The 21216-nt window shown below is 43.4% G+C and overlaps 1 protein-coding gene across 1 annotated transcript; it reads right to left on the reverse strand.

Moving 5' to 3' along the window:
- Positions 1-240: 240 nt before the first annotated feature.
- specc1la (sperm antigen with calponin homology and coiled-coil domains 1-like a) lies at positions 241-20976 on the reverse strand. Its single transcript, XM_069683720.1, has 16 exons — positions 20879-20976; positions 15154-15310; positions 14925-15063; positions 13204-14834; positions 12650-12857; positions 12011-12084; positions 11609-11784; positions 11187-11350; positions 10790-10917; positions 9108-9198; positions 8431-8520; positions 8166-8325; positions 7762-7864; positions 5136-5252; positions 4957-5016; positions 241-3700 (listed from the first exon to the last, which is right to left on the reverse strand). Exons 2-16 carry the CDS (start codon positions 15271-15273, stop codon positions 3611-3613), a joined length of 3351 nt encoding a protein of 1116 aa, XP_069539821.1. The 5' UTR covers positions 15274-15310; positions 20879-20976; the 3' UTR covers positions 241-3610.
- Between the last annotated feature and the right edge of the window lie 240 nt (positions 20977-21216).

Consider the following 21216-nt stretch of genomic DNA (forward strand, 5'->3'; position numbering starts at 1 on the left):
AGTGTATCTGTGTTGGCTAGTAACTTAATCCAGATTATCTGGACAAATTCTCACGCAAGAGAACAAACATACTTCTATAAGTCAGAGTCAGAGCCCTCTCATGGTGTAATTACTGTTAAAATATAAAGCAACATTTAATCATCACTGTTAAAATACTTTTGGGGTTAAAACCACCTGTTCAAGACAATTATGACTACAATCACGGCTGTTTCGACTGTCTTTTAATACTATTGTCAAAAAAATAAAGCAACATAAAACCAGACAGCATCTTACAACTGATTATCATCATAGTGTGAACTTAATACTGTAGCTTAGTCCCTTTAGACACACACGCACATTCACACACATATTTTCATTCAGCTTTAACTTTGCTCAGGGACCATTTCAGCACTGCATGTATGAGTGTGTGATAAGAGAAAAACATATTTCACACCAAAAACAACAAGTGGCATGGGGTGAAAAAAAGGCAACATGGAAACAAAACACAAAAGCAGGTTCAGTGGAATTCTCAGAGCATTTTCAAGTAAACAAGAGGAAACATAAACGTAGCATGGCGAAGTGGACCCAAGGAAGAGTTAATGCACTGTTCACATTTGCTTTGCTTGTTGCGGTTAAGGTCATCACTTCAGTTCCCAAACAGTGTAACATGTCCGTCACGGCTGCATCATGCGGCGGTGGAATGTGCTTCCCATGCTGATGCCAGCTGTCTGGTCTCTCCTAAGCAGGTTCAGTGTTCAATCGCTCCACATTAGCACGCGCTGGACCTCGTAACGTCCCAGGATCACTAAAGCGTGATCAAAACACATTCTGCTTCCAGGATGGAGGAGCTTTCTGTAGCTCTCACACATTTCTGTCAAAAGCCATAAAACATGCGGGCCAGTGGAGAGATCGAGCAGAACACAATAAAACTGTTGGCTGATAATCGTCCTCAGCATCATGGCATCACACGCATATTAACAGAGAGCCAATGCTTTCAAATGTCTTTAAACTCACTCACGCTCTCTTTACACAAAAAGAAAATAAAGCATTGTGCTAACTTTAAATCACTGAATGTCTAATGCATCTGTACACATTGTGCTGACGTGGCTTGGCAAACAGCACGGCAGGATGTGCTTCTCTATATAGACTAAAATCTTCTTTGTGATGTAGCCATTGATAAATTCTGGCAGCTTCATCTTATCCAAAATCAAAACAGTGTGTAGTCACCTCAACCGACCATTTTCCCCAAACTGGTTTATGAGCATCGCGCCCTTACGCAAAACTCGCTTTAGAAGAAATCTTGCTGCAGTTTCAAATGTCACAGTTTCACTTGCAGAAGCCGCTGCTAAACCGCCAAGGCAGGAAGTTAGTGAGGGATACAAAAAGCTTATCTCAGTGCAGCTACTTCATGTCTGTGTTCATATAGACTTCAGACACACGAATAAAGCAATGACCTCACTACAATGATTAGAAACCATGCAAATTAACAGTGAACTTGGTATGTTGAGGCACATAAACACACAGCTCTAAGGCCCCCAGAATGAGATTGTTTTAGCAGTATATAAACATTTAATAAATGGCTTATAGGACACTTTTATATGTTGTAATCACATAAGGCGATATATAAAAATTGCTAATTGTCATTTACCACTTAAGAGTGTCCTTATACAAGTATACTTTACAACTATTTTAGTGTGTTATAAACCATTTATTCAGTGTTTACTTGCAGCTTATTAATACCTAACAAGGGGGACTTAAAGTGTAACCTGCAACGATAAAGTTGCTGACTGAAATCTGACGAATGAAACAACATTGAATGATACAAAGCATCTCCATAGTAACAGTTTGTCACACTTGGAATTTCAAAAAACTACTTGTCTTAAACACGACAGTATCAAAACACAAAATAAGTCGATGGCACAATCAATCATCCAATTACTTGTTAAGGTTGTGTCATTAACGAGCCAAATAAATAGCTTTGCAACATTTGCTGATTTTAAAAGGAATAGTTCGACTAGTTGGAAAAGTCTTTGTTCACTTTCTTTCTTTGTGGTTGAAGATGTGCAATAAATATTAAGTAAGAGCCAGCAAGGGATTAGCTTAGCTTAGCATTAAGACGTGAAAAAGTGAAAAACAGCTGGCTCTGTCAGAAGATAGCAAATCTGCGTACCTGCAAGTCTGTAGCTTACTCATCAACATGTTGCGTTTTTTTAATTTGCAGCCAAAGTTTAAAACCTGTAATATTTGCAGCCTTACAGCACCAGGCTGTTTCCTCCCGTTTCTGCACTTTATGCTAAGCTAAGCTAAGTTTTAGCTTCATATTTCCTGCATTATGATGAATCTTCTAGTTTAAATTTTAAGTATATTTCCCAAAGTTGAACTATTTCTTTAATGACATGCTGCATTGACCTTCAAGAGTGTGTCTCCATATATTAATGTTGCTCAGCTGGTTTCAGAATACTGAGCCATATGTTTTTAACATGAAGTCCACGTGTGAGACACTTTGTTTGTAGTCTGATAACTAAATGCTACTCACTCATATTCCTGTTGTGAAGAAACGATGCTGTGTGTACTGTATGTGCCCAATGAAAGAAGTGCAAGATGGCAAATGCAAACACTCACAGTATACTGTTTAGCGTTATACCCCATACACATCAAATGAATATTAGTCCACCTTTACAACTCTTAAAGTGAAACCCCATCGTGACAGTGTTAGTGCTGCTTAACAAATGTGTACTAGTGTAATAGAACATAGCATATTTCTGTGCATGATAAGATGTCGATGTCGTAGCTGTCTGCAGCGTCGGTCCGTACTACGACCAACAGGCCAGAAATCAACAATCAAAGGCTCTGAAACATATTTGGCACTAACTCCTAAAATGTTCAGCTTCACAAACTGTAGCGAAAAAAAAGACACTGCCTCTGCAAAGATTGGCCGACAGGGAGAGCTCAGATCCTGGTCTCCCGCATCAAAACTCACACAGGCACTTTATCCATTGAAAGAGAGGCATCTGTATCGTAGTGTAACATCTGGAAGACTTGGTGCATAAAGGCTGAATTCCTTTCAGAGTGGATTTTCCAACAGTCGATGACTTTTGATATGACACTGAGTAGATGCTGCTTATTTCCAAAACATATTCAGAACCAAACAGAAGAAGAACGTGTTCGTGGAAATCACTCCTCTTGCAAAGTAGCGCACTGGAAGTCAGTTTAGCAGGAATTCCCCCGTAACACTCGTAAAATGAGCTAACTGTGATGGAATATTATTAGACAGGAAAGCCAAGTAGAAGGCACTGAGACTTGGTTTCTTTTTCTTGCTGCTTCTTCAAATGTCAGTTCATTCTTTGTAACTCTGTTGAAGGCCTAATGAACCAACAGTAGATGCACAGGCAAGCCCTTAAGACTACAACTCTATACAAAGCGCCCTCTACACTGCTGGGAGGATGGAGTAGCTGTATGTTGTGGTCTGCCTTTAGTGTTGATAAATACCGGGGACCAACATGCAGCTTGGGTAACAGGGTGGTGGTTTGGTATGAGGGAGGGTGAGGTATAACAGTTGACTGTGGAGGGCTCAGGAGGGCCAGTGCGGCTTTGATTGTGCTGCAGGAGCATGGCGGCTGAGACGCTGCAGTCAGGTCTCAAAGTACTTGTAGATGGCTGTGACATAAGTCATGACACTTTGCCAGTCAGGCCTCTCTGTGTGCACCATCTCATTTATGTCCTGGAGCAGAGAAAGACACAGGTGAGAAAAAAAAACAAACATATTTTAGATGAAGAAAACAAGACAATATGAATTCATCATAATAGAACCACCTTCATATTTAATGAACCAATTTATCTGCTTCAGAAATAAAAAAAAAGATGCAACATGATTGCAGGCTAGTCTGTATGATGTTTACTGATTCAACCCCATAACATTTGTATTTCCTTTTTATTTCCACTTGAAGGAAAAGTTTGACAGTTTGGGAAAATGTTTATTTCTTGCTGAGAACATGAGAACATTAATACTTGACTCATGTCTTTACAGTACTGATGAAGCAACAGTGAGAGGCTGGTAGCCCTAGCTTAGCATAACACCTGGAAACAGGGAGAAAAACAGCTAGCCTGTTTCTGCCTAAAAGAGAAAGAAATCTGCCTGCCAGCACATCTGAAGTTCTCTAATCATCATGTTTAATTGCATTTATTCAAGCAATACAAAAACATTTAGTAAAAGTGACTTGTTCAGAATTGCTGGATTATTTCTTAGCTGAATAACAACTAAGTAACGGCTGATTTATTGTAACGACTTCCTGCAGTCCTGCAGTTGCCAGGCAACCAGGGGAGGCATCAGGAATTTGCAGCGCCAGTTTCCGTACTATTTTGTTCAGGAGGATTTTGTTATGCTTTGGAGAGAACCATGCTTGCTTTTTCCCCCCATTTCAAGTCTTTATGCTAAGCTAAGCTAAGCTTCTCCAGGTTCCCGCTTCAGATTCACCGTACAGACATGAGAGTGGGTTCAATCTTCTCACGAAAGTGTCTAAAAGACCATCAGGCTATGCAGATTTAAGGTTGTTCAAATCAACTTTAATCTTCCAGGTCTTTGTCAAAGCTTGTCAAAAGCCAGTTTGTTTTTTCTGATGGCTCACACATGAGCATTACAGGAAGGTTTATGAGGTCAAAAGCAAAACTAAAGACAACAAACTGTAGATCTGCTCTGGTTAAGAATTACAATGAGCAATGTCAGTGGTTTGAAATGTATTTACATAATGAGTTATGTGGGAATACTGTACATGACTGAATTAAGTAAGAAATCCAGCATATGGGACACGAAACACTAAAGCGAGTCAACATGCTTCCTAAAAAGGGCAAAGAGAATTATGTAAGTGTTTCTGTACACATTCCTACGGGCACATTCAATGTCCGAATAAGGCATTTCAACCACAACCAAAGTTGTGTGATCTTTAAACGTTTTTAATCACTTATTTTAAAAAAGCTTACCAAAGTGCATTTGATGCCCACGCTCTCTGCAGCCTGGAAAGCTAACGTGAAGTTTCTCCTCTGAAAAAAGAAAAGCGAGTCAAAGTCACACACACTGAAATACATACAAATGTCTCACAATGCTTATCATACAGTCGTGATTGCTTAAAGCTCTGGGCTTTCCTGGGAGCTCCACTTGCCTTCTCCTGGCTGGTGAGCTCCTGGTAGGGGATGTGAGCAGGCAGGTACGTGTGGAGCACAGCACAGAAGGCCAGGCCATCATTCCAGCTGCTGCTGAAGTTTGTAATATCAATGTTCTGCAAAACAAGGCAATAATGCAATTGAACTTTGATTCAACTCAGCAGCACATTAACAGTCCAGGACTAAATTGAACATTTTTGGGCCTTATCTTAGCTAAGAGGGTACAACATTTTATGTCATTCCCAGCCACCGTACATAACAAGCTTTCAACCATATTATGGTCAGAATACATTAAGTCGTCATGGACCTACTTAAAATGATTTAACCACAAAAACAACTTGGATTTTATATGAAGTACAATCACAACTCATCCATATCGACCTTTGCAGAGGCAGTAAATCTGTGATCTGAAACAACCACTACAGTTTTATGAAACTACACGCTCTGGTCTCAGTGTCAAAATGATTATCAAGATCGTCTGAAATGTTTCAGAGAAAGCCTCGTCCCAGGTATATAACTCACAGGATGTGTTAAATGATGCACACTTCCTGGAGAAGACCTTAGGTGCCATGGTAACCATGACCGACAAAGTGGTAAACAGCACCTCAGTTTGGCAGAGTGACTATTCAGCACCTCTTGTTTGTCATTTGAGCTTCTATCATTCAAAGGTCAATGCTTGGATGTTAACCTTCTCTGCACATAGTTAGACGGTGGTTCTTTCACTTGTGTCAGTTGTTTCAGTGAAGACGCTAAACAGCAATCAACAACTACGACCAACAAGCAGACACTGGGATAATATGCATCCACATCTACAACACCATCACACTAGACTGAAACAGAAGACAAGATAAGGAAACTGAGTCAACTCAAGAGTTACAATCTTCAAAAAGTTTTTCATACTACTTGTAGTCAGCCTTTTTTCCCCTAAAGGCCATTTAATGTGTTAACATCTTGTCTCCATAGGACAGCTGTGCCAAGTTACTGCTAAAACAAACCCAACATTCCCCCTGGTGTTACTCTTTAATTAAAGGTTCAGTAGGTAACATTATTATTTGTTCAAACTGTCACTTTATCCATGCAGTAGAACATGAGAGAGATAATCTGTGAAAAAAATCATGTTCCTCTGGCTCCTCCTACTGCTCCAAATGGCACTTGCAAAAAAAATCTACCGTCACAGTCCAACAACAACAATCAGAGCCGAGCAGTCTGTCAGGCTGCTGTCAATCACACGCTGTGCAGCACCACTCCTCCGTGCATGCTCACACGGTCAAGCTCAACTTCTTCAGTGTTTGTGTCCACACGGGCTGAAAAACAACCACCGAGGATGAAAAAACTGCCCATCCCTCCATTGCCAACTACGGCTGCGGTTGCTGTCATTTCATGTTCGCCATGTTGTATATCTGGCTTCTTCAGTTGCTTCGGTTACTAGCCTGCGCGCGCATGACAGCCTCCTCTGCGGGGAGGCAGGACTGAGCGCCGCAGAGAGAGAGAGAGAGGGACCTGGAGGTTGTAATCTTTCAAATTTTGAAGCAAAGCCCGCTCTCTTCTCCATCTTACCTACGGCAGCTTTAAAGCATTCAGCAGGAAACTACAAACGTGCGTTAACAAAACAAGCTTCTGCATCTCTTCGCAGCAGTTTTAAACATTGCAGTAGTCAGCAAATAAGATGTGATCAGGCTGAGGTTGCTTGTGAAATGCAGGAAAAAGGCCTCTCTCTTCTGACTTCTGTATTAAAACAATGTGAGTTTGCACTTCTTGTTATGCTTCAGACCACTTTGTCACTTCTTCTGCCTCCACAGTTACACACTGATCTGAGGAACTACCACAAGTTGACAAGCAGTCATTACTGTGGTGGCGTCTCCCTACAATATCTGCGTGTTTCAATGCTAGCTGTCCAATGAAATGAACAATTTTCTACTTTTACTGTTACTGTCTATGTATATTTGCTTTTGACCAATATAAAGGACATCAGGAAGAGCCAGTGGAGTCATCGGCTGCTCTAAACAATTGTGACAAACTTTAATTTTAGAATAAAACGTGCACGATACATTAGCCTTTACGTCATGAAGAGTCCCCCTGCATGAGACCGGACGCTCTAAATTAATTCACTGGCTGCGCAAATGTTATTCTTCAGAAGTGGATCAAGAATATTATAATTATTACAGTAGCTTAGGCCCTGTTAATGCAGCTGTTAGGTGGTTAAGCTAACTAGTAGCTATCACACAGCACTTCATCATGTATGTGGCGGATGGTCAAGTTTTTTCTCTATTTCCACATTATGTAATCAGGCTGTTGTTGTAACCGATGTCTAATACGTAAGATCTAAATAAGATCACCTGATTAAGGTACCTTCATCAGTAACTGAAGGCAGCTGTCTAACATCTTTACTTTGCTGCTGTGGCAGTCAGCAGCAGACAAGTTGCCAACGCAGTAATGTTGGCTACACACAAATTGGTCTATGGATTAGTCCATAGGAACTATAGTATTAAACTGTTCTTGCTGTTACCTGCACATATGCTTAGCCATATCCACTAAGCCCTTTTACTTTGTTATTAAGCATTAGTTTCAGCCTCGGCCACTGAAGAACAGCACTTTGGATCATGCAGAGTCAGATCAGGAACCTACCTGATAACCCTCAGTCTTCTTCTGGCACCACTTTAGCAGAGCATTTCTCTTAGAGCCTCCGTACTCTCGGGCCAGTGCTGACAGCGGGTCCTTTCTCTCTTCTCTGTAAGAGACACACACACAGACACGTAAGCAAACCACCTGCCGAAGGTATACTGTCATGTATGAGCATGTTTGATTAGTAATCCAGGAAAGTCATAACATGCTGCATGTTATGTTATCAGGTTACCAGTCATGACAGTGTCACAGTATGAAGAGGGGATGATACAAAGGCAACTGATTAAATAAAGTGATTCAAATATCCAGTGTGAGCACGGTTTCGGGAAAGTAATAAAAAACGCAGCCCACTTCTAGTAATAAGTATAACATTCAGGACATTCAGTCAGCGTCCCAGCAGGTGGTACCTTAGGCGACTGCGTGCTGTGGGTGTGATGGAGGCGGTGGGGGAGGACGAGGACAGGGAGAGCGGGGAGGAGGCAGCACTCAGAGCCATCAGGGAAGTTGATGACGTCCCATCTGACGCTGCCATGTCCCTCTTTATCTCCTCGCTGCTTCTGCGGGAAACTGCTCGGCGACAGAGGAGACCATTATAGATTTCTCACTAAACCTTCCACTGACTAAAATAGATTTGTGCAGTATTGATATTATAACGTAACCAGCATCTCGAACCTGAGATTGTCTTGGTGGAGTCCATGTTGGAAACCCTTTGGAGGGCAGACGGAGGCCGGCTCGCCGAGGCTCCCCTGAGAAGGTGCTCAGCTGTGGACACATCACAGTATTTACATCACATACAGAGTGTTTTCATAAGGGACTTCCTTTGCAATGAGATGTAACAGGGTCAAAAAGAGAGCCACATTCCAGCCCCTCTGAGTTCAGGGAACACCGACAAACGAGGCTCCCTCACTTAGCAAGAAACAATAAATCAGTGAAAAATGGACGGAACATTCGAGGCTATGGTCGAGTCTGCACGTTCGCATGAAACACTTGAACTCGCTACTGGTGAGAATGATTTCTGCAGTATCTGGTGGCTCATTATTCCACTCTTATCATCCGCTCTGGTGTTTTGATTAACTAAACATGGAGTCGACATACAGTAAACCTGTTTTCCGAACGCCAGGCCTCTGGGAAAAACTGTAGCATTATTTCTCATGAGAAAGGGGACAGTCCATTCCTGTTTATCGTTACCATAGTTACTGTGAGGACTCTATGTGTGTGTGACCCATATTTAACAATACATTATTCTTTCTATATGCAGATTTATCAACACATTTCTGAAAGTAAAAGGTACAAAATAAAATCACTGTCAGTGTGAGTGTATTTAAACCATCACGTGACGGCTGCCTCACCTGGCATGCTGATGTCTGTGTAGCTGGGCCTTTTATCACTCAGAGAGGAAAGCGGCTTGGCAGCCGACATTGACCCACTTATAGAGTGTCTCTGAAACAACAAAGAATAACGTTACAAATGCTGCGAGTGGTCAAAGTCAGGATCAATGATGCAACAATTTCAGGTAACAAAACTTGCCGTCCTAAGATTAGGTTACGTGATTTTGCATTTTAATATAAAAATAGCCAACGTGTCATCTCTGATTCACCTGGGAAATTAAAAGTGGACACAAGTTGCACAAGTTCTAGTAATGTTCCCCCCAGTCTGGCTTCTCTTTATTCTCTCAACTGTAAATCCAATCAAGTCCCTGCATCCTCCCCCTCTTTCACACTGCATACTCCCCCTCCTCCCCCTCTCTCTCCCTGCATCCTCCCCTTCTCTCACCCTCTCTCACCCTGCATCCTCCCCCTCCTTCCCCTCTCTCACCATGCATCCTCCCCCTCCTTCCCCTCTCACCCTGCATCCTCCCCCTCCTCCCCCTCTCTCACCCTGCATCCTCCCCCTCCTCCCCCTCTCTCCCCCTCTCTCCCCCTCTCTCACCCTGCATCCTCCCCCTCTCTCACCCTGCATCCTCCCCCTCTCTCCCAGGGCATCCTCCCCTTCTTTCCCCCTCTCTCACCCTGCATCCTCCCCCCTCTTCCCCCTCTCTCTCACCCTGCATCCTCCCCCCTCTCTCCCAGCATCCTCCCCCTCTCTCACCCTGCATCCTCCCCCCCTCCTGCTACAAGTCCAAAAGTTACATTTATTTCTATAGCACATTTAAAACAACGTGAGATGACTTATTTATCTTGTAAAATAATTAATAAATAAGATTATAGACTAGACCAGTGGTTTTCAAAGTGGGGGCCACCAGGGGGCGCTAGGGGGGCCTCAGAAAATAGGAGGAAAAAAAAAAGAAAAATGCAAAAAAAATTTTTTTTTTTAATAACCATTTGTCCTGAACCTAACAACGCGTAAACTGCCGTAATCTCGGATTCCCAAATTCAGCAATACAGAAAAATGGCCATGATTGCCCGAAATGCGTCCTCTGTCTGGAGACCCTCTCAAACGAGTGTTTAAAGCCTTCGAAACTTCAGCGTCACTTGATGCAAAAACATCCGGCAGAGGCCGATAAAACAGTAGACTTCTTCAGACGTAAAGAAGAGCATTTGGTCAGGCAATCTGCTGCATTCACACAGCAAGCTACCGTGCCGAGCGGGCCCTGAAGGCATCATTTTTAGCCTCATACCACATTGCTCGTGCTAAAAAACCTCACACAATTGGAGAGGATTTGATTCTACCAGCTACCAAAGACAGGATGCTGCCAAAAAAATCGACGCTGTCCCACTCTCTGTTGTCTGTGGGTCTGGGGGTCCCCGGCCAGAAGCTAATGCTGTTTGGGGGGCCTTGGCATGGAAAAGTTTGGGAACCCCTGGACTAGACTACATAGCACAGGTGAGAGGGGAATACAAAGGTATCCTGAACTGCTAAATCACTGGCAAAATAAAGAACAAATAATCTGAAAAAAATTGATCCACCTGTTTGTCAAAGTTTTATATTGCTGAGAATCCAAAGTATACTTGCAATATTGTGGGAAAAAAAAGTCCCTGATTACGGTAACACATGAAAGAGAAGCATTCATACGAAGCCTTTCCTCCTGTACCTGTATGGGTGAAACAGCAGCTGCTGGGGGCGTCTTCATGGGACTGGGGCTGAGGGGGGTACGTGGCATCGGGGAGGCTGTGGCTGTTGGAGCCACAGTGGCACCATTCGTAGCAGTGGTAGGCGGACCTAACATAAGAGTGGAAAACAATCAACACTACAGCTGATGGCTGAGCTTCAATCAAAATCAATTTCTAGTTAAATAGTGATCCAGACTTTAATCAAAAAGAATCTTGACATGAGACAACACTTACAGCAATGGGAAATATAAAACAATTATGTTACATTGTCAAACAAATGTTAAATCAATGAAAGAAACTCAGGAACAAGGTTCCAGCATTAAACTATACATATAAAAGTAAAGGAAAGTGGAGCATCTTATGACTTATGTGTGGTACCTTGAGAGGCACTGTCAAAGCTCTTGATGAGTGTTTTGACAGTGGGTGAGGGTTCTGAGGAGGTGGAGGATCGCCGGCTGAGTCCCATCCCCTGTCTGAGAGCAGCCAGGTCCCTCTCCACCGCATTCATGTAGTTATACACTCTGCCTCTCTCCTCGTCCTGCCTGGGAAACATACAGTACTCCACTCAGAAGGCGCATGCTGGCAATATGTTTCAAGAATGGCTGTTATTTCATTAACATCATGATGTCATGTGGGTCTGTAGAGGCAATCAAAGATGGATGAATGCAAACCCTGCTGCCGAGCATCCAGATTCATAATGACACAAACTTTAATCTTCCCTGGTTTTGTTTACAAACATCAGACAGACAATGTCAGCATGACCGCTGGAGCTCTTCCACGAGCGTCTTTGCAGGACTTACTTGCGGCTCTTGACCTCGTCCAGTTCTTTGCCCAGCTTATCGTTCTTCTCCTGGGCTTCCTGCAGCCGGCGCCGGAGATCTCCGATCTCTTCCTGAGCTTCCGACTTGATGTCATTAGCGATGACAACGGCTGTCTGCAGATCAGCCTGGAACTGACGCCACTCCATCGACTCCTCCTGCACGCACACACACACAAACATACAGCAACAGTGAGACAACAGCAGCAAAGACTGAAACATTAGATTCACTATACTAACAGTGACTTTAGTGAAATGATCTGAAAGATGCCAAAACCCCTGTAGAGCTGAGGGAGCTGCAGTGTCAGGTGATGATTCTCTGTTAGTTTGTCATCACAAGCAGCAGCTCTTACCTCTCACACTGTCACTCATCCAGCAGTCTTACCCTCAGTCTGCGGTGAAGAATCTTAATCTCTCTCTCCATGTCATGCTTCTGGTCCTGCAGCTTCTTCACCGAGTCTGAAACAGAAGTAAAATACATACCAGTTAATACCAGTCTCGTTCACACCTGGTATGAAGATGCGGGTTCCACTTGGACTAATCGCTATCAATCACAGGACAGAGTCTTTCACGCTCACATTCATACCTATGGGCAATTTAAGAGAAATCAATTAACCTAACGAGCACGTCTTTGGACTGTGGGAGGAAGCTGGAGTACCTGGAGGGAATCCAGGCATGCATGGGGAGAACATGCAAACTCCACACAGAAAGGCCCCCCCTCCGAACTGGGGTCCGAACCAGGAGCCTTCTAGCTTTCAAAGGTGACAGCAGGTGACAGCACAAAACACCACCATGCAGCCCCTCGGTCTCACAATGCAATCAACCACGTAGCCTCATTCACCTTCTATAGCCTTTTAAAATAACGTAGACGGTGATAAAAAACTGAGGCAGACTTGCAGCAGAGAGAGAAAGAGAGAAAATCCAATTGTTCCTGAACAGCTCTGTCGTTTTGTTCCACACAACAGGATCGCTAACTGATCCTTGGCCGCCTCCTCGAGTCAACATTACTTACTAGCCCACTTACTCTCGAGGTCGGTGATGATGAGGTTGTCGTGTAGCTTCAGGGCTCGGTGCTGCTCCACCTCATCCTCGAGCTCAAAGATGGTTTCCTTCATGTCTGCGATCTCAGTGTCTTTCTCCTGCAGCTCCATACGCTGCTTCTCCAGAGCGCGTGCCTGCTCGGCGATCTGCTGCTGCGCCTGCTCCTGGAAGTCTCTGTATTCCCTGTCCAGCTGCACACACAAGAATAGAGGAACCTTCACATCATTAAAGCTCCTGTGAGGAACCCCGCCAGCACTTTCAGGAATTAAAAATAACTATTAGAAACATCCAATCTGGTCGCTGATAGTCTGGTTTGCTTTTGTAGCTCATATAGAGTAATCAGAATTAATTTCATCCTGTTCCTGTGCATCTTAAGTACAAGTATGTACAGTTATCCTCTGTGTTATGTTATGTTGGTAAGGAACAAACAAATGTACTGCTCCTTGCTTTATGTCTTATCAGGACAGCTCAAACAAGCTTGAATCTGGCTCCGCTGTCTCGATAGTTTATCTGAAAACTTCTTTAGTTTAAACTAACCTTACTGAAAGCCTCCTGCAGCCGCGTGAGATCACTGTGGGCTTGTTCCAGCTCCTCCTGCAGTTTCGCCGCCTTGGCCTCCGCCTCTTCCTTCCCCAGACGGACTCCTTCCAGCAGCTGGCAGATGTCGTTTTTGTCCCCCGCAGTGTGAAGAGAATACAGCTCGGCCACCCTTTGCCGCTCCTGGTCCAGTTGGGCTCTGCAGCGGCTCAGCTCTGCCTGATCGCTGCTCACTGCTGCCTTGTACTCTTCCAGCGCAGCTCCCATGGCGGCTCGGCCTTGTCTCTCTGACTCCATGATGCGCTCCATCTGGTGGTTCCTCTCCTTCAGCGCTCCGATCATCTCCTGGGCCTCAGCGTTGTCCTGTTCAGCCATCTTCAGTGTGTTGGACAGGTGTTGTTGAACCCCCAGGAGCTGCTCTCTCTCGAAGCGGGCATTATCTGCCAGGTCTGCATAGCGCTGCTCCAGCTCCATGTAGCGCCCACTCTTGATGTCTTCCTCTAGTACATAAGATATGTGATGCTCGTCCAGCATAGAGCGCAGGTACTCAATCTGTCTGCCATACAGCTCCAGCTTGTCACTCTGCTGACACAAAGAGTCCATGAGGATCACCTTCTCTTCGCCCAGCCGCTCGTTCTCTCCGTTGAGCTCCTGGGTGATCTGCTGCAGGTCAGCTAGCTCCTGTAGTGTCGCCTGGAGCTCCTCAGCCGTGCTGTGCTGGTTCTCTTCCATCTGATGGATGCGCTCGGTGAGACAAGCCACTGAAACCTCACTAGCATTGCCACTGCTGCCCCTCCGTGAGCGATCTCTGCTGGGTGCGCACTCAGACTCGGATGATGAGGAGGCTCCGGAGGGGGCGTCCAGAGCATCGTCGCTGGAGGTGACAGCCTGGTAGACCTCGCTAGATTCACTGTCGAGGTTGTCGACTGAACCTCCATGCTGGTGTCCTGTGAGCAGATCCTCCAAAGAGCCGGGGGCAGAGCCTTCCACTGAGGAGGTCAGCGTACCCGTTCCTCCACCGTCACTCTGCCCGCTGCCGACTGCCAGGTCAGGACTCAGGGAGGCATAATTGAAGAGCTTGTCAGAAGCGTCCAGCCTCTGCTCCAGAGAGAAGCCCAGGGCATTGAGACGATCTTTTAGCATTCGGTTCTCACTCTTCAGCAGGTTGAGCTCCTCTCTGATGGCCTGGTTCTGCTCTTGTAAGAGTATCAGAGTGGACTCAACATCGGCTGCTGTGATGGCTGAAACATGGGGCTTCTCTTCCTCCGCAGCTCCTTCCTCAGGGGGTTCTTCCTTTCCTCCCAAGCCGAGCTGGGCCCTCATATCCCTCAGCTCACCGCGGAGGTGGAGAATCTCCACATCTTTGCTTTTAGCAAGACCCAACAGGTCCTTCACTTTGGCCTCAAGCGCCACCTTATCACTTATCTGACCATCTGATTTAGATTTGCTCATACGGCCCTCAGACTCTGCAAGGATCTGGCTGCGAGAGCGCTTCCCCGAGGCCACATCCCCCGCTACAGTCCCGGACACCACCTGCTTCTTATTGGCTGAGGTCCGGGACGTCCGAAGCCGGTCTCGTGATGAATTTGGCTCCTTGGAAATCAAAGTTGTTGTACGCTTGGATGAAGTACCTGGCAAGAGAGAAAAAGGTTATCCTTACATTTCCATTAAAACACCATCGCAAAAGATACATGAATATTTAGGCATAATAATGGACAAACCTGATGTTGTCTTTGGCTTGCTGTCTAGGTTGCTAGCATTAGTCCCAACTGAGGTGGTCCTCTTGGTCTTGGTGACAGCATTACTTGATGCAGGATTCCCTCCAGCCATCGCTGCTAAAAGATCATCATTGCTTTTAACCTGAAAGCAAAGAAAAAATACAAAAATTAAATTACGAAACATTTAAAGGAAACCATATGTAATTGGTCGATTACAACAATCACATCTTACCTTAGACAGAGGTGCAGTGGTGCAGGTCTTCGCTGCAGACTTTCCCGTTGTCCCTGCGGCATCTGCCTTCCCTCGATCTCCACTCCCCTTACTCACCGCTGGTCGGACCGACTTCTTCATGCTGAGCTCTCTGATGCCGATGCATTGACAGCTCAATCTGCGCACACAGGAGGACGGACAGAGGTAATATATGGTAGTGCGGAGAGCGATCGCTCCGGTTTTCCAATGAAAGGGGAATTCTTCTCACAGCGATAATCCTCTTAACACTGAGACCATACTGAGTAACTGAGCACGTCTGGAAAACGTCTCTGTGGTTTGAAGCTTAGACGGTTTGTGTTTGAGAGGTAACTTTGCTCTTTTAGTTCATTTAGATCATGCATTATAAAAATGTTTATTTATATTTATGTCATTATACAGGGGTACTTTCAGTTAGTCTCCAATGCAGTTACTTTTGGTGGCAGTTAAGTCAGCTGTGGGAGACCACCCAGGACACAGGAATGTAAGATAAACACTGGAATAGAGGCGTTCAAAGGCCGACCGATACCTCCACTAGATGGCTCTCGTGTGTTTGTGACAGTTCAGTCGGGACAGAGTTTCATTTGGCCGCCAGTGGCTACGATGTGGACACTCATGAAGACATGCTATCTGTATAGTGGAATAATGAAGTCTTAAAATCTTCTCTCAAGCAGCACAAATATAGGACAGGGTATTTCAAGCATCACAAGCTTCACAGATCAAAGTGAAGGCTCGGACCAACACTAGCTGTAACAAACTGCTGATGTCTGTTAGTCTGTTACTGAGGAGCCAGTCTGACACACTGGATTTTATCACTGCCAAGAACTCCTTCAGCGTCGTGTTCGTGTGAGATGTTTTTGAACAAGTTCACAATTAACATGCTAAGCTCAAACAACTTCACAACCCAGAAAAGATTCCTAATAACAATTTAATGGGGGTAAATTCTTGAGCATAATTGGGTGAGCTGCGTGCCAAATGTGGGTTAAATTACTAACAGGTGATATAAAAGTATTCGCTCAAGCTGTTTCAAATGAAGCCCCTATTACTGCGTATGAGTTATCTGTTGCGATTTTGCCAATAAACTGCATTCATTTGGCATTGACCAAGGTGCTGAAACGGGCTGCGTCCAAACAACAAAAGCTCGTATCAATCACAGAAGGCTTTCTACAATACAGCTCACATGTTACGTTCAGGTCTGCAGAGATCCTGACTTGATGCCATGATAGGAAGAAAAGCGATTTGGGACGCAGCTGGAGACAGAGAGTAAGTACTTTAGCACAGACTTGGACGTCTTGGAGTTGTATTTTTGCACTGAGGCTCTTAAGAGGAAAAAGTGAGCTGAAGTTTTTATTGCTCACAGGAAATCCAGCTCCAATCTATCTCAGAGTCTGAGTGCTCCGTTGTTTTCCTGAGTAGAAGTTTGTTGTTTGGATGTGAAAATAAATATAATTAAATATCAGCTGTAAAAAGGACTTCCAGTCGAACGCTGTGAGAAGCTTGCCAGCGTGCCGAAGCCGGGGAACAAATGTTTAGACAATTCACTGACTGAATATTGTCTTTGAATCTACGCTAAATAAATACACACGACAAAAATGCATCAATATTTGGAATCTAAAAGCAGGGAGGCATCTCATCTGCACTCAATACTCACATCTGACTCACATATCCTCAACTCTCTCTCTCTCTCCTGATGCTCCCAGAGAATCTAAAATAACCTGCTGCTAAACCACAACTGCAAGTTATTCAAAAACAAATACTTTTCTAATACATTTCAGCTGCGTTTCCTTGGTACAGGTGTTGCTGTCTTCCCTCACCAAATCGTCCATTTCCCGCACACAGAGTCAAAGTGATTCATTTTTTTCCGACCAGATAATATCTATTCAGCTTATTATTCCTATCCTTGGACTTCAGTGCCATAGATACTGAGAAGTCTTTAACTACACCTACGTTATATGACCAAGCCACAAACGCACACAGCCTCAGCCTAAAGCAAGAGGAATTTGATGAGACCCTAAAGATAAAAATGTGCATTTTTCAAGATGCAGGACATAAAAATCTCAGCTAAAAATAAATTGCCTACAAAAACAGTTGTTTTCTGTTTACGGCCAGAAAGTTTGTGTCACATACCATCAGACCACAGACAGTTATGTGTGAGTTTACAAAGAGCCGCAAGCAAACAAAACAAACAATCTTCCCTGCCTCATGCAGAGGAAATGGCTTATAATGTGTCTCAGCTGTTTAGACGGTGCAGCCCTGTAGCTTCTGTGACGGAGGTTTTATTCATTTTAAACACACACGTACAGCAACCTCATTGTGACGACATAATGTATTGTTTTAAAGTATATTTTGACGTATATTTTCTTTACATCATACGCATTTTAAGATAAACTTTCCCCAGTCGTTCCCTAGTCAATGCTAGGCTACGTCAGCTACATCCCCCAGGCCTTGCCTTATTTGGAAGCTTTACGTTATGGCCATACTTTGAGAACAAGCACTTCCCCATGTATGTAGAGTTTTCACTACATGTTAACCAGATCCAGACATTATATGTTGACAAGTCATCTTAAATCACTTATGTAGTAAAGCTATAAATGGTTGTCTGGAAAGGTTGCCTTTCAGTCTGTCTGTGCCACAACTCCAACAGTCCTGCTGGGAACTTAAGCGTGTATCTTAATACACCCCCTGAAACTCATACAATATGCCACCAAGGAGATAACTTCTCCAGCTGAAGACACAGAACAATCAATACGACTCATCTTGATAGGACATGTCATGACCTCTTTATGGATTACCTTTAGTCCTGAATTGCAGAATTTGGCCTCTGGGAATCAATAAAGGATTATCTTCTAGACCTTATCAGCACACCCAACTCTATGCTTCCTGTGTTTGCATGTATTTATCCACAACACATATGTGTGGAAGGGCGGATTCCATGAGTACTGACATATGCACTGAACAACACGCCCAATCACTGCATAGCTGAATGTGTGTCAAAGCAGATTTCTGAAACAGAGAGCTGCTAGCTAGAGCACAGTGCTTTTCATTTGGACGTGAATAGACATGGGATCGCAGGCTGGGGACCAAAAGTGCAGCTAAGTGGGGCACAGGCAGCTGCATTTCCTTTTATCCTCTCATGCTGCACATCTATTGCAAATAGAATCACTTGGTTAAGTTATGGAAACGCAGCATCAATGAGCTTCTCCTCTTGCACTCCTGAAGATAAAACCAACATCTGTGAAGAATCATGCTGCTTTAAAAACAATGTTGTTTCTGTGATGCTGAAAAACATTTTTTAGTGACTCCAAATCATTGGGCTGACAAAACAAAGCTGAAATTAGAAGGCCAGATTCCATCAGGTCTATCTGCCACGAGCAGATATTATTTTGGGCATCAGGTCAAGGGATTCACTGCTTCAATCTTCAGAGGAGAAAGAGTGATTGTTGGGCTGATATCAGAGTCTACAAAACATCATAAAGTACATATTATTACATAAACCAACCACATGGCTTAAATTATATCAAATTAAAGAACGTAGTCCATCATTTTTGTTAACACGTCCATACCAATATATCACTAAGATGATGCTATGAGAGAAAGGAGGTTGTCAACATGTGCAAAACACCTCAAATACACAAAGCCATGTAGCACTTTCACTAAGTCAGGTGCCAATAACACTAAATTAAATAGAGTGACAGTATTTGATTACAGTGTTAATGAATTCAATGGATCCGATCCAAGGCTAACCAAAGAAACAAGCGGAGATAGTGTTTCTGTACAGAAGGCAGAACAAAGCATGAGACTGAGGACACTGAAGACATTGACGAGTTGAGTCTGGGAAAAAAAAAGAGGGAGTAGGGGGTGGTAGTAACTCGTTAATACCCCTTCCCTGCTCTCCTTCCCTATTCATGCTTTAACTGCACAGAGGCACTTCCTTGCCATAACATCAGCTTCCTGTAGTGGAGTCTCCAGTAAAAAAAAGAAAAAGAGTAAACCCTACAAAGGTGACTCTGTGAACAAGGACAAGGGGGCACCAGTGCTCTCGATACAGTACGGACGCTGTCAAACCTTCAAATTCATTCGCCAAAATGTGCCCAACTATTTATAGAGAAGCCTGGGTTGCAATTTTTTATTATTATTATGTCGCTTTCAGTCAAATTAAGGAATCAGTAACTAAAATACCATGTTTGACCCTTTTGTACATTTGACCTCATTAGCATTAACCCCCACTGCAAATGCAAGACAATCCATCATAAAGGTGTGAGGACGAAAAACGGAATCATTAATGTAAATCAAACAGAGCATTGTTATGGTCCTCCTGATCTGTCAGTATGTCTTGTAAACACATTTCTATCTGTCCCCTTGATCAATGTCACTTAAGGGTAAAGTTACCAAGACTATACTTTTTGTAGTCTTGGAAAATGTTCTTCCAAAAGCAAAGCAAAGATGAGGCAAAGGCAAGGAGGAATATCTCATAAGTCATATCTCCTGGACAATGATTTTAAGAGTGGGCTGAGAAATATTGCTCTTCCTAAGCTGTTCCAGGAAAGTTAGGAAACTTCTGCGGTCAGTTAAAAAATGTATTTTTAATGAACATGAATATGTGAGGGCGGGAAGCATTTAGAAAGACACACACAGAGGCCCAGATCTGTAATAGTATGTCGTTTGGGTCACGTAAAAGGCACTGACAAGCTGCAATATCAGTTCACTGTTGACTCTTCTCGGGGGGATGGCAAATTTACATTGTTCTTGGCTACACCCACATTAGCAGCAGCACGGCTAATGTTAGCCCTATTAGTGTTATTCAACGACACAAACACACACTTTACCAACCAAACATTTCAGGTAAAGACAACTAACCGACTTAACAGAATAAGCCAGTGTCGGTACGAGACCGTTAGAAACCAACTGGCAACTTAAAAACACAGAGACAACCCAGCTAGCCAGTTAGCTAAAATGTCAGGTACGCAGAGAATGTCAGTAATTTCACTTCCTGTTTTACTACAGGATTTCAAAACAAAGGCACCGCTAGACACGTAAGCACAGCCCGACATCAAGTCACACTGAAACTGGAATTATCAAATCAAAATTAAAGTTACTATACAAAGTCAAAAGCACTTAATACCTAGCGTTACAAAATTATATTTTGAAATATGTAGAGATAGTGTATGACGTGCAGGGTACACATAAAACTCCAAGTATGCTCAAATGCAAGTGTTGTTACAGTACTGTATTAAAACCACCGAAGACAACAATAAAACATTTCCCTAAATGTCCCTAATTTCGTTTAATTAGGAAACAAAGCTACATTAAACATTAATTGTGCTTAACACGGTAATATTAATTCACTATCGATTATGAATTTTGATTGTGGCTACACAACACTACATCATGAAGACTTATTTTGAAATCCTTCATAGTAGAGAGCTAAGTTATTTTTGTTAGCTTGATAGCTGTCCAATATCTGGTTTAAAGGTTCAAACAAGAATTGTCATGTTATTTAATACAAACTAAATGAACAAAGTGATTGTTCGTAATTAGCGTGACTTTAGAGTAGGTTTGTGTGTTTCTTTTCAGTCAGTTAATTTGCCCTTAACTGGCAGTAAACAATGGAAAAGCTAAGGTTGCTAACAAGGCTACTGATAGGCTAACAATGTTAGCATAACCGGCAAAAAGACAGCACTCTTTCTGTAAAGTGATGAGATATTCATACCTGAGGTTCTTCTAATGGTTCTGTTTGATGGGTTGATACATGTCCGATTAATGTTCATTTGCGGTCGCAAACATTTCGCTAATTCACAACTTCAGACTTCAGGCAGCATCGGTTTCGGATGTCAGCCCCTCTCTGTTGGCAGCAGCCGGATGATCCTCTGCCCCCTCCTCTAGTTGCATCATCTCAGCATCACCCTTGGAACGGGGGTGGGGGGCAGTTAACTGCCTTCAGGATATTTAAATAAATAAATATATAATAAATTCATTTATTATTATATAATTATTATTAGTAGTAGTAGTAGTAGTAGTAGTATTCTCCGATTTACTCCTGGAGCTGAG

The sequence above is a fragment of the Semicossyphus pulcher genome, unplaced genomic scaffold (genome assembly GCF_022749685.1).
Source record: "Semicossyphus pulcher isolate SPU_LCO1_2020_fin unplaced genomic scaffold, fSemPul1.0.p SCAF_6, whole genome shotgun sequence".
Lineage (NCBI taxonomy): Eukaryota > Metazoa > Chordata > Actinopteri > Labriformes > Labridae > Semicossyphus > Semicossyphus pulcher.

Excerpts from the sequence above, each read along its gene's own strand:
- specc1la (XM_069683720.1), bottom strand. The coding sequence starts at position 15,273 with ATGAAGAAGTCGGTCCGACCAGCGGTGAGTAAGGGGAGTGGAGATCGA. Across the intron at positions 11,351-11,608 it reads GACGAGGTCAAGAGCCGCAA|GCAGGACGAGGAGAGAGGCA; the intron begins GTAAGTCCTGCA and ends TATGTTTCCCAG. Across the intron at positions 3,701-4,956 it reads TGGGCATCAAATGCACTTTG|GACATAAATGAGATGGTGCA; the intron begins GTAAGCTTTTTT and ends TCTCTGCTCCAG.